General features: G+C 43.2%; 1 protein-coding gene across 1 annotated transcript in view; it reads left to right on the top strand.

Annotated features, from left to right (window-relative positions):
* Positions 1-13621, top strand: part of LOC115475834 (LITAF domain-containing protein-like) — an 81860-nt gene extending 68239 nt beyond the window's left edge. The window contains exons 2-4 of the mRNA XM_030211864.1: positions 10418-10508; positions 11554-11716; positions 12698-13621. Coding sequence (XP_030067724.1) covers positions 10418-10508; positions 11554-11716; positions 12698-12806 — 363 coding nt within the window. The 3' untranslated portion in view covers positions 12807-13621. The remainder of the gene's footprint in view (positions 1-10417; positions 10509-11553; positions 11717-12697) is intronic.
* The last annotated feature ends 221 nt before the right edge of the window (positions 13622-13842 follow it).

Raw genomic sequence — 13842 nt, 5'->3', positions numbered from 1 at the left:
AGACTTGCGGACCTGAACATGTATACTCTGGAGGAAAGGAGAAACAGGGGTGATATGATACAGATGTTCAAATATTTGAAAGGTATTAATCTGCAAACTAACCTTTTCCGGAGATGCGAAGGTAGTAGAACGAGAGGACATGAAATGAGATTGAAGGGGGGCAGACTGAAGAAAAATGTCAGGAAGTATTTTTTCACGGAGAGAGTAGTGGATGCTTGGAATGCCCTCCTGCGGGAGGTGGTGGAAACGAAAACGGTAACGGAATTCAAACATGCGTGGGATAAACATAAAGGAATCCTGCTCAGAATAAATGGATCCTAAAGAGCTTAAACGAGATTGGGTGGCAAAGCCGGTGGCGGGAGACGGAGATGGTGCTGGGCAGACTTATACGGTCTGTGCCAGAGCCGGTGGTGGGAGGCGGGACTGGTGATTTGGAGGCGGGGATAGTGCTGGGCAGACTTATACGGTCTGTGCCAGAACCGGTGGTGGGAGGCGGGGCTGGTGGTTGGGAGGCGGGGCTAGTGCTGGGCACACTTATACGGTCTGTGCCCTGAAAAGGACAGGTACAAATCAAGGTAAGGTATACACAAAAAGTAGCACATCTGAGTTTATCTTGTTGGGCAGACTGGATGGACCGTGCAGGTCTTTTTCTGCCGTCATCTACTATGTTACTATGTTAAAAGCTCACCTTTTTGATGCTGCTTTTAACTCCTAACCCTTATTCACTTTGTTCAGAACCCTTATTTTATTATCCTCAGTTTAATATTCCCTTATCTCTTGTTTGTTCTGTCTGTCTGTCCTAATTAAATTGTAAGCTCTGTTGAGCAGGGACTGTCTCTTCATATTCAAGTGTACAGCGCTGCTTACGTCTAGTAGCGCTTTAGAAATGATAAGTAGTAGTAGTAGTGATAAATTTTATGCAAACGTTACTCCAAAACTTTTCTGCTCAAGAGCCAAACATTTCCCCCCCTCCTTGCTTTTGCTTTACCAGTGCACATATGATTTGCATACTATTTCCTTTGAGCATTGGCGAGCTAATTTTCTGCTCTGTTCCAGTGATATAGTTTTTATGCTGTTGGCTTACTGCAGGAGTTCTGAGTGTCGGGGCATCATTGTTTATGTAACTCCCCCTTTCACTATATATCCTGGATTAGGGGCCCCTGGGTCAGAGGGGCTCTTAATCAGGGAAAAGCTGTCTCTCTAGGCCCAGTGTGTGTTAGCATAAAATTAAGCAAACCTTGGCTCTGGAAAGTACAATGTGGCTTAGAAAATGCTTGTTTTAGACCAGAAGCTAGTAGGAAGGAGGAGCATGAGGATTCCAGGAAGCAAGGTGGTGTGGTATCATTTTAGTCATAAGAACATAAGAATAGCTATACTGGGTCAGACCAATGGTCCATCTAGCCCAGTATCCTGCTTCTAGCAGTGGCCAATTCAGGTCACAATAGGGTTACCATATGTCCGGTTTTACCCGGATATTCCTCTTTTTGAGGATATGGCCGGGCAACCGGGCGGGTTTTGCCAGCGTGCCCGTTTATCCGGATTTCAGGACAAACAGGCAGGCTGGTGGGTGGGCCTAATCGTGTCCTATCCCCTCCCCTTACCTTACTCTACTGCCCTAGGGTCTAGTGACCTCTTCGGGGCAGGAAAGAGCCCCTTCTTTCCTGCCCGGAGCTTTGCCCTGCATTCTCTCTCTTCCCCTTGCAATGCTGATGGTCCCAGTGCCGATTCAAAATGGCTGCCGAGAGTTGAGGCGGCCTTGCAAGACTAGTTATTTGGAATCGGCGCCGGGCCCGTCAGCATTGCAAGGGGAAGAGAGAGAATGCAGGGCAGCGCTCCGGGTAGGAAAGAGGGGGCTCTTTCCTGCCCCGAAGAGGTCACTAGACCACCAGGGCAGTAGAGTAAGGGGAGGGGACTAGGGGATAGAACACCCTTAGGGAGGTGTGTGGGCGGGGCGTGTGAAAGGGGTGGGGCAATATGGGGCGGGGCATGGGTCCTCTTTTTGGGGGCACCAAATATGGTAACCCTAGGTCACAAGTACCTGACAGAGTCCCAAATAGTAGCAATATTCATGCTACTGATCCCAGGGACAAGCAGAGGCTTTTCCCATGTCTATCTCTATCTCACCTGTAAAGGTAATAAATAGAAATAAAACAAGACCGAGAAAAGAAAATAATTAAACCCCTCCTGTACAGTGGGTTTTGATGAGAGTAAAGTGAGAAACAAAATCCTGGTAAAGTGCTTTTAAACACAATTAGGTTTATTCTTTCGAAGGTGAACTGTCAGTCTGCTTGCTGTAGTAGCTGTAAAGGACATAAATACAAAACAACTTACGCATCTAGTTTTTCCTACATAAGCACACAACTGTGGAATGTATTACCAAAAGCCTTGAAAACGACATACGACCACCTAAACTTCTGGAAATCACGAAAAACTAACCTGTTTAAGAAGGCATACCCTAATGACCTGACCTAAATGCCCAATCTGAGCAACACGATCAAACTAAAGCACGCATCATTGGACATAACACAACTCTTCCATTCTACGATTCCCTAATGTGGCTATACCACATGAACTTGATCTTACCACAACATCACCCTATATTTGTTCACACCTGAGCCTGCAAAGGCCTCTCCAGTACTATGTAAGCCACAATGAACCTACAAATAGGTGGGAAAATGTGGGATACAAATGTAACAAATAAATAAATAGTAGAGCTGCCCAGGAAATGCTGAACTTGTTACATTTTGCTGGATGTGGAAGGGTCCTTCAGCTTCCTGCATGCAAATAGGGACAGACAGGTGCATGGGAGCATTTCTACACACTTTGAGGGGATTAATTCATTGAGTGTAATAAAATATATGGGGCAAACTATGCATATAGACTGTATGCAAAAAGCTGAATTAGAATAAGGGAAATAAAAATCTGATCCTCACAACCTTGGGGAGAGGCAAATTGGTGGCACATTGGGAATTCAGTAACAGTTGGTTTTAGTTTTTGCAAGAGCTAAACTTATGCTGAATCATCTGTATGGTTCTGGTTGGGTGTGGTGGTTGCTCTCTAGCAGTAAAACCCTGGAGTATTTATAGATCCTTGATAAAGGCTGGTAAATCTGAATCCCAGCAGAAAAAGTACCTTTAGAGTAGGGTTACTATAATTCCGGTTTTACCCGGACATGTCCTCTTTTTGAGGACATGGCCGGGCAACCAGGCGGGTTTTGCCAGCCTACCCGTTTGTCCAGATTTCCGGACAAACGGGCAGGCTGGTGGGCAGACGGGCAGGCCCTAGTAATGTCCTATCCTCCCCTCCCCTTACTATACTGCCCTGGTGGTCTAGTGACCTCTTCAGGGCAGAAAAGAGCCCCCTCTTTCCTGTCTGGAGCGCCTGCATACTGCTTCTCGCTGACTCTGGTCCTGGCGCTGATTCAAAATGGCCACCGAGAGTTGCCCCCTGTGTTACCTTTAGGGAAGGGTTCATATGTCCCCCTGCTTGGAAAAAAAGAAAAAAAGTGACCTAGTCAGAGTTTTGCTTAATCTGGGTATCCAGTTTAAACTAATACAAAATGGTGAAGTTTAAATACGGAAAGAAGGAGTAGAAGGTTATCTCTGAGAGAAGAGATCCTGGTTGGGAAGAAAAAAATCACTGATAACATGTCCAGTGATTGTTGGGTGGAGATGGTTGGTAATGGGGGACAGGGAGGGGCATAATTGAACACGGACACCCATCTCCATGGGCGACTATCTCCGAAGACGGGTCCGCGAAGGGGCGGGACAGACCGTATTTTCAAAAAAGATGGGCGTCCATCTTTTGTTTCAATAATACGGTTGGTGCCGGGCAAATGCATCGGATTTGGGCGGATTTGAGCTGGGCGGTATCAGCAATAATGGAAACCGAAGCTGCCCAGCTCAAAAACGAACAACTCCAAGGCATTTGGTCATGGGAGGGGCCAGGAGTTGTAGTGCACTGGTCTCCCTCACATGCCAGGACACCAACCGGGCACCCTAGGATGCACTTGTAACAAGTAAAAAAAAAAAAGTTAAATACCTCCCAAGTCATAGCTCCCTTCCCTTGGGTGCTGAGCCCCCCAACCCCCCCCCAAACCCACTCCCCACAACTCTTAACCATTACCATAGCACTTATGGGTGAAGGGGGGCACCTAGATGCGGGTACAGTGGGTTTTGGGGGCGGTTTGGAGGGCTCCCATTTACCAGCAGAAGTGTAACAGGTAGGGGGGGGGATGGGCCAGGGTCCACCTGCCTGAAGTCCACTCCACCCACTGCTCCAGGGACCTGCATACTGCTGAGATGGAGCTGGGTATGACATTTGAGGCTGGCATACAGGCTGGAAAAAAAAAGTTTTTTAAGTTCTTTTTTTTTTGGTGGGAGGGGGTTAGTGACCACTGGGGGAGTCAGGGGAGGTCATCCCCGATTCCCTCCGGTGGTCATCTGGGCAGTTGGGGCACTTTTGGGGGATTTGTTTGTAAAAAGAAAGGGTCCAAAAAAAGCGGCCCAAATTCTTGCTACTGCCGCCCTTCTTTTTTCCATTATCGGCCGAGCACACCCATCTCTCCTCAGCCGATAAACACGCCCCAGTCCCGCCTTCACCACGCCTCCGGCAAACCCCCGTCAACTTTGTTCGTTTCCGCGACAGACTGCAGTTGGAGGCGCCCAAAATCGGCTTTCGATTATACCGATTTGGGCGCCCATGAGAGAAAGGCGCCCATCTCCCGATTTGGGTCGAGCGACTTTCTCTTTCGAAAATAAGCTGGAAAGTGACTTACTTGGAGGGAAATGAAGTGGTGTGAAAAAAAGTTAATGATGAATAAAATAAGGTCGAAGATCACTGAGAGGAGTGATAGATATAAAGGAAACGGGTTAAAAATGATGTTATATGTTGAATAAAGTTGATGATATTGTGTGGGGTTGTGTTGTTCCAATGAGAAGGAAGAGCAAAACCTAAGATTGGCCCTTGAGGACAAGAGAAGATGATTTCCTGTGATGGAACCAGTACATAAGTAATGCCATACTGGGAAAAGACCAAAGGCCCATCGAGCCCAGCATCCTGTCACCGACAGTGGCCAATCCAAGCCAAGGGCACCTGGCAAGCTTCTCAAACCACAAGCATTCCATACATGTTATTCCCGAAATTGTGGATTTTTCCCAAGTCCATTTAGTAGCGGTTTATGGACTTGTCCTTTAGGAAACTGTCCAAACCCTTTTTAAACTCTGCCAAGCTAACCGCCTTCACCATGCTCTCCAGCAATGAGTTCCAGAGTTTAATTATGCGTTGGGTGAAAACTTTTCTCCTGTTTGTTTTAAATGTACTACACTGTAGTTTCATTGCATGCCCCCTAGTCCTCCTATTTTTGGAAAGCGTGAACAGACGCTTCACATCCACCTGTTCCACTCCACTCATTATTTTATATACCTCTATCATGTCTCCCCTCAGCTGTCTCTTCTCCAAGCTGAAAAGCCCTAGCCTCCTTAGTCTTTCTTCATAGGGAAGTCGTCCCATCCCCGCTATCATTTTCGTCGCCCTTCGCTGCACCTTTTCCAATTCCACTATATCTTTCTTGAGATGCGGCGACCAGAATTGGACACAATACTCAAGGTGCGGTTGCACCATGGAGCGATACAATGACATTATAACATCCTGACACCTGTTTTCTATACCTTTCCTAATAATACCCAACATTCTATTCGCTTTCCTAGCCACAGCAGCACACTGAGCAGAAGGTTTCAGTGTATTATCAACGACAACACCCAGATCCCTCTCTTGGTCCGTAACTCCTAACGTGGAACCTTGCATGATGTAGCTATAATTCGGGTTCTTTTTTCCCACATGCATCACCTTGCACTTGCTCACATTAAACGTCATCTGCCATTTAGCCGTCTAATCTGCCAGTCTTGTAAGATCCTTCTGTAAGTTTTCACAATCCTCTCACGAGTTAACGACTTTGAATAACTTTGTGTCATCAGCAAATTTAATTACCTCGCTAGTTACTCCCATCTCTAAATCATTTATAAGTATTAAAGAGCAACGGTCCTAGCACTGACCCCTGAGGAACCCCACCAGGAAAATCATCTTTTATTTGCTGGAGGGAGAGTAATACACATGAGATATTACAAGAAGATACAAAGAGATTTTTTATCCAGAAGCCCTTGGGGGAAGGGAGGTCCCTGCAAATGGGTTAGAAAGTTGGGGGGGGGGGGTCTCGGTGGGAGGAAGCCCAGCCTAAGGGGAGTGGTGATGAAATAAGTTGCAGAGAGAAAAGTGTTCCCTATGGAGAGTGACAGCAGGGGTGGAGTTTGGGTCTGTCAAGCTAAACAACAAACTTTCCAACTACTGGTCTACTAACTGTAGGGTCTCGCAGGGATCTCCCCTGTCACTGATCCTGTTCAACCTCTTTATGTCATCCCTTGCCTCAATACACCTGGGACTTAATGAACTACTATTATCATACGCGGATGACATCCTGCTTCTCTTATCTGTAACAGCATCAAAGATCCAACTCAGTCTGTAGCGAATGATATGCCTGCTGTTAGCACCTGGGCCCTGAACCAATAAATTGAAACCGAATGCGCAAAAAAACCAAGGTCATGTGGTTCCGAAATCAGAGAGTGGAGGTCTCATCATCAATATCTTTGTTGAATGATCAAAGCTTTACCGTTGAATCTGAAACCAGAGTATTAGGGATCTTGCTCGATTCTTCACTCACCTTCTCTCCCATATTAATCGGCTATGGAAGAAAACATTATTCAAAATGAGACAGCTATGTCTAGTCAGACCATTTTTCACCAAAAAGCCTTCGCACTACTAGTCCAAATGTTAGTCCTACCTCACTTGGATTACTGTAATGTTCTATTTCTTGGTATTAACTGTCAATATCAGGAAAAAAATATGCAAATCATACAGAATACAGCTGCAAGACTAATATACAGATTTAATAGATATACTAGTGTTTCAACTCATCTAAACAAACTACACTGGCTTTCCACAGCAGAAAGACTCAGGTTTAAAGCTGCTTGTTTAGTTTTTCAAATCTTACAGGGCTTCACCTCTGAACAGCTGACTAAGACTACTTCGCTATATCTGGTCCAGTCTAACCGACGGAAACAACTAATGCTAGCATCACCATTTCAAAAGACAATTCCAAATCAGAAGATTTTCAGCTCTCTATTCCCCATACTTGGAGTCAAAATATGGAACGCTCTACCTATTCCCATCAGAACAGAAAATAGCTACCTCAACTTCAGGAAGAGGCTAAAATCCTTTCTCTTCCTAGACTGCTTCATAATAATCTATCATGACTTCTACTTCCTAGTATCATCCATCATCTTTTCCTTTAATGTTTTAGTTTCATGCATTACACTAATAATCGCTAATGTTCTCATACCTCACACTAACACTATCTGCTTTTAAGCCGCACTGAACCCTTGGAAAGGGGATATTAGCGGTATACAAGAACTGAATTGAATAAATGGACTTTTTCTGCATATATGAATGCCTTTGTACAATTACCTCATGTGTACAATTACCTGAATTGGGTATAAGCATGTCCTGGGATGGAGCACAATTTGTATGCATACTTTATACCTTAACTTTTACAACTGCGTAAGTGACCACAGCTTCGTTCCAGCTACAATTAATGCATCTGCTCGCTCTATCTAGGCAACCTGTTGTATAATTACCCTTTAAGTGAGTGATTGGCTATAGCTCACCTAAAGGTGGGTACCAGGATGGTGCATGCTGAGCACAATTTCTATATTAAAGCATCATAGATTGGATATAGCACCTTTCTGTGGTACAACCAGTTTACATATGTGATATGCAGGCACTTTCTCTGTTCCTAGTGGGCTCACAGTCTAAGTTTTGTACTTGGAGCAATGGAGGGTTAAATAACTTGAACACAGCAATCAAAGTAGGGACGAGTGAGGGCTTCAACACAAAAACTAAAATATGTCCCAGGGTGGAAAAATGCATATTTTATTCTCAAAGCATCAACAGTAGATACAAAGAGACCCAACATGGCCTGTGTTTCAGCAGGTGTACCGCCTGCCTCAGATCAAACCCTACAACTCAGCTCTGCCTTGATGCCTGCGTACACATTTTGCAGAATACCAACTAAAGGAAGTTGTGCACATGATTGCTAATTGGTGCCAATTAACGTCAATTATAGCCAGTCACTGGTTACAGTCAATAAGCATCTAATTAGTCAATTAAGACATGTGTAACTGACCTTATTATGTAACTTCTGCATGCAACCTTGCATGCTAAGCTTTAACATGGGTGTGAAATTTATAGACTTAGAGGCAACTGTCTAAATATTTAGGCAGGCCACAAATATAGCAAGCAGGGGCGGACTGACCATTCAGGCAACCAGGCAGTGCCCGAGGGCCAAGAGGTTCTAGGGGGCTCAGAGGCTCTGCCCAGTTGCCCGCTGCCGCACACTATAGCCCACACAGTCTAGTGGCCACTGCCGCTATTCTCCATTGTTGCACTGCTGTGTTTACAAAATGGCTGCAGAGACTTCACACGTAGGAAGTCTCGGCAGCCATTTTGTAAACATGGCGCCGCACCGGGCAGAGTAGAGGCAGCGGGTGGGCAGGAAAGAGGGGATTTATTTCCTGCCCCCGAAGAAGCCATAGCCACTAGACCACCAGGGCCCTTCAAAGTAGGAGGTGGAGGGGAACAGCCGCAACACGGTGGGAGGCAGCACGGCAGGGGTGGGGCATACGTGGTGGAGGCAGCAGCGGCATAGCGGGGTTGGGGGCCCAGAGTAATCTCAGTGCCCGGGGGCCTAAAGTACTCTTAGGCCACCCCTGATAGCAAGCATTACTTGAAACATCTTTCTAAGTTATGTGTATATTCAGCATTTTAAATTATACGTTGATAGCTGTGTCTAAATATTGATCTCCTCATATTTAGGAATAATTTGCTTATGAACATTCTCTCTTACCTGTGATTGATAGCAATTTTCCTAAATAAATGTTGGTTACCTTCTACTTTGGATGTGACTTGTGTAATGGAGACAGTTTTCTTTTGTATGAGGCTGAGACATATCTGCATACAGGAGATCAGGATATGCAAATTTCTCATGCGTATTCATTGCACCTACACTGGAAACCTGACTGGCTGAGGACATCAGGGCAGGTTTGAAGTGAGCTGCTAATAATAATGGACAGCAATAAGGCTGTAGTACAGTTCAATAGAGCTTCCAAGTCACTCAGTTCCAGGAAGGAGATTTTAGATCAGTCCTGGATTTCTGTCTGCCCCATCCTAGTGCATTATGGGACATAACACCACTAATTTCACTGGGTAGAACCAGGCATAATAAATAACCCTCAACTCTAGGATGTAAGATTAAACCAGGACTGGCCAAAATGTCTTCCTCGTGGAATTAGGCAACTCATCCTGTTTACTTGCTTCCTAATCCACACCCCAGTGCTTTTTTTTGTTATTTTTTACTAGACTCGTAACATTCTTTGCAGTTCTTGGTCAGCAAAGTAATTGGTCTTTGTGTAAAATTATTATAAGTGAACATTATTCCATATACAATGATAGACAGCTCCTAGGAACATAAGAATTGCTATCTTGGGTCAGACTGAAGGCCCATCAAACCTAGGCCCTGTTTACTAAGGTGCGTTAGTATTTTTAGCCTGCCTACACCTAGCACGTGCGCTAACCATGTAGGCGCCTATAAGGATATTGTAGGCACGTACATGGTTATATAACTAATGCTGCTTAGTAAACAGGGCCCCTAGTATCCTGTTTCAGAGGCCATACCTGGCAGGATCCCAATTTGTAGGGAAAAAATATCATCCATGCACAAAATAAATTCCTTTAAAAATGGCATTAATGGCAAAGAATCATATTCAAATATTTTAATAGATTAATGAGAAAAATTATATGTTGCTAGCTGTGGCTAAATATTGACCTCCTCATATTTAGGAATAATTTGCTTATGAATGTTCTCTCCTACCTGTGATTGTTGATAGAAGTTTTCTTAAATAAATGTTGGTTGCCTTCTACTTTGGATGTGACTTGTGCAATAGAGACAGTTTTCTTTTGCATGAGACTGAGATATATCTGCATACAGGAGATCCAGTATATGGACAGCTTTGCCTTTGTGATAGTTTTGTGCAGCTCAAGAAATTATTAAAGACTAGACTTTTTGTGGCTGCACTTCTTTGAATATGCTCTGATGATGTTATGGGGACTTTGTTACTGTGTATTTTGATGTGTATTGTATTTTTTCATGATGCATATTGGATTGTGAATGTTTTATTAGAAACCACCTAGTTTTAGTTATACATTTTTAAATAAATAAAATAAATAAACCATAATCCATTTTGAACATTAGGCAAAAGGATTTTATTTTATTTTTTTGAGAAATCACTCTAAGCATTCATTATTTTAGATGAATACCGACAAATATCCTATCTCGGATACAACACGAATGGCTGCCACATATCCACAACCACCACCTTATGCACAACCCCATGGAGCAGGTATGTTGGCTTAGCTGTGAAAGAATTACAGAGTGTGCCATGCATTTTATAATTCCAGTGCTGATCACAGAAGTATTACACAAAGGGATCCTTTTACGAAGCTGCACTAAACGTTAGCATGTGCTTGCTGCATCTTAAAAGGGCTTACCATGGGATGTGCTGAGCTGTCCCGTGGTAAAATCCCAATGTGCACGCACTAACCACACACTAAAAACAATTTCTGATTTTTTTTTTTCAGAGGGGGCATGCTTGGGGAGGGGCAATGAGTGGGCATGATGGCAAAAATCAGTACATCCACATTGCCACACACTAACTGATTAATGCAGGATTAGCAAGTAAGCTCTTACTGCCTGCAAAATGGGTGGTAGAAAGGGATCATGTGCTAATTTTTGTTAATGGCCCCACGCTAATGGCAACATGAGCACATGGCAATTAACTGGAATAAATGGAAAATCATCCATTTTGGCCTTAGCATGCAGGAAAGACCCGCGTAAGGGCATACTAAGGATATAAGAGATCAACTGAATTTCAGTTTCGGATTCAGCACTGAAACCGGCTTGAAAGACAGGTTCGGGTTTTGGCTGTCTGTGCATTCTCCCCCCCCCTCCCCCGGTGATTATTCTTCTCCCACCTATAAATTAGTGCACACTAACCATATAGACACCCATGGGCATCTACATGGTTAGTACATGCAAATTTTTAGTTCGTGCTAAAAACGCTAGCCTTTGTAAACAGGGCCCTAAATTTTTACAATTCTATGCATTTATTACACTCCTCTAAGGAAGTTTTTGAATTGAATAATTTCATTAGCAAATATTCAACTGTAATTCTAAAGAGATACTAATTTAATGATGACACTATTTTAGAATACTTTATTAGAGTGATAATTATGCCCTTATGTATACCTGGATTGGGGTCACTCACTCCATGCTGATTGACATCTCCTGCTAGTTCTGCCCTTATGGTTCACTGCTTTTATATATTTAAAAATGGAATAATGAAAGCATTATAACACTGTTGTTATTTCTGTATGGTGGCTCTGCAGCGGTGGTGACATCTGTACCAGCGGTGGTTGTTGTTGGATCCAATTTTGCAGATACGCCTGCGGTAACAGTTTGCCCTGTGTGCCACCAAAATATCACAACTAGGACCGAACGCTCTGCAGGGTTACTGACTTGGCTTCTATGTGGTGGACTAGCTATTGTTGGGTGAGTATTTGAAATATACAGATTCTTTAGTGAAAGGAAGTATTAAGAATCATCCTCCCTGTTTGTGAATGCTATGTAAATCTTACTGATAATTAGGAATATTTGTGAAAATATTTTGCCATAGTCTTTGAGAAAAGTGCAAAAAAAAAAGCAAAATGTAGAGCTATTTACCATTTATAAAATGAGAGACTGTGAAACCCAATATAATCCTGTAAGAACGGGGCACTCGAGGAGTCTTTTACGTAGATGAGCTGGCGTTTTTAGCACGCGTTAAAAATAGGCGCGCGCTAAATGCTAAAGATGTCGATGTATTCCTATGGGCACCTTTAGCATTTAGTGCGCGCCTATTTTTAACGTGTGCAAAAAACGCTAGCGCGCCTACGTAAAAGACCCACCCCTTCATTGACTTTTTCATTTTTGTGTTCTGAAATTTCCCATTAACTTTATATGGTGAAAAATCTGCAAAGCAGAAATTTGCATCATCTATCTGTTTCTTTGCGGGGCGGGGCTAGGATGGGGCCCCACCAAATTGGTCTGCACAGGGCCCCGAACTTGCTAAGACCGGCCCTGAATATGGGTTGTCCCGTTCACGGAAATAGGCGCCCATGGAGATGGGTGTTCGCGTTCGAAAATGCCCCTCACTGTGATATTGCATTTTCCATCTTCTAAAGGAGTTTAGTATTTGAGTATTCTTAAATTGTCCTAAATGTGATGGCTGAATGAACATAAATTAATAGCACAATAGTCTGTTACCATAAACTTGTCTTTCCAAACCGTTGCTAACACTGTCTTGTCCTGTTATTGTATCCTTCAGTGGTTCCACTGACAACAAAACTCTGGTTACTAAGGACTGTGTGGGCTGTTTTCTGTGTATACTTCCCTGTGGACCGCAGGTTGCCCACTTCTGTCTTAAATGCTGCAGTAGGGCCTCCAGTATTGTATATGGCTCTGATTATGTGTTTGTTTGTTTGTTTGTTTCAGATGCATTGCAGGTTGCTGTCTCATTCCCTTCTGCGTTGACGCATGCCAGGATGTGAACCATTATTGCCCTAACTGTAACCATCATATTTACAAACACAAACGGCTGTAAAATGAATCATGTATACAAACTGTAGAAAGACACATTTTTAGAGCTAATAAAATTGTACATTCTCAATTTAATTGAGATAGCAGCTGCTTTAGGCTTACCAGCTCAGTGAATACATTTTGCTTGTTGGTAATTTCTTTAACATGTAAAATGAAGTTTCATTCTACTGATTTGAATCGTGTCAGAATCGCACTTTTTCCCCATAATCTTGTTTATTAAGAAAGAAATAATATAAGTCATGCAAGCTTTACAGAACTACATGTCTTACATTGCTTATACACAACAATTGGATAGTTGTCCAGCTATTACACAAGTCTCCCAAGGTTTATAAAACAATTTTACTTGCAGTGCTTATCATCCACAGTTTAAAAGCTGTTATATGTTTCCAATTTTTCACCCCCTTCTTCCCACCCTCCCCTATATCCCTCTCCATCACACATTAAAAAAAAAAATATTTAAGGGCCACAATCTGAAATCAGTGGCCTTACAGGAAATGTAACTTTATCATAAGTACATAAGTGTTGTCATAACTGGGCCAGACCGAAGGTCCATCAAGCCCAGTATCCAGTTTCCAACAGTGGCCAATCCAGGTCACAGGTACCTGGCAAGATCCCAAAACAGTACAATACAAGATCCAACACAGTACAATGTATGTTCATTTTACCACTGCAACAGATATCCTCAGCTGAAAAATATGTTCTTCTGAACTTACCAAATTCAGCATCTTCTGTTTGTTATAGAGGCACAAATAATATATATTGTTATACCTTTTGGCTGTATATTTATTGTGGAAAAATATATTAGTTTCTGAAAGCTGACTTTTGCCCAAAAGATTTGCACATGTGGTGGGTGTGTGTTTGTTTTTCCAGACAGGTTTGTCATCTTATCCTGTTCCGGTCCATCTGGAGTTGTACTTCTATTTTCAATAAGGAAAACAGGATTATACCTCAATGCATGAAATACAGCAAAACCAGGAATGAGATTAGCATTTCCAGGTTGACCAACATGAAGTGTCAAGCCTGTTTTATGCTACCTTTCA

This window comes from Microcaecilia unicolor, chromosome 8, assembly GCF_901765095.1.
Source record: "Microcaecilia unicolor chromosome 8, aMicUni1.1, whole genome shotgun sequence".
In the NCBI taxonomy this organism is placed as follows: Eukaryota; Metazoa; Chordata; class Amphibia; order Gymnophiona; family Siphonopidae; genus Microcaecilia; species Microcaecilia unicolor.
This window is presented reverse-complemented; position numbering and strand designations above follow the sequence as displayed.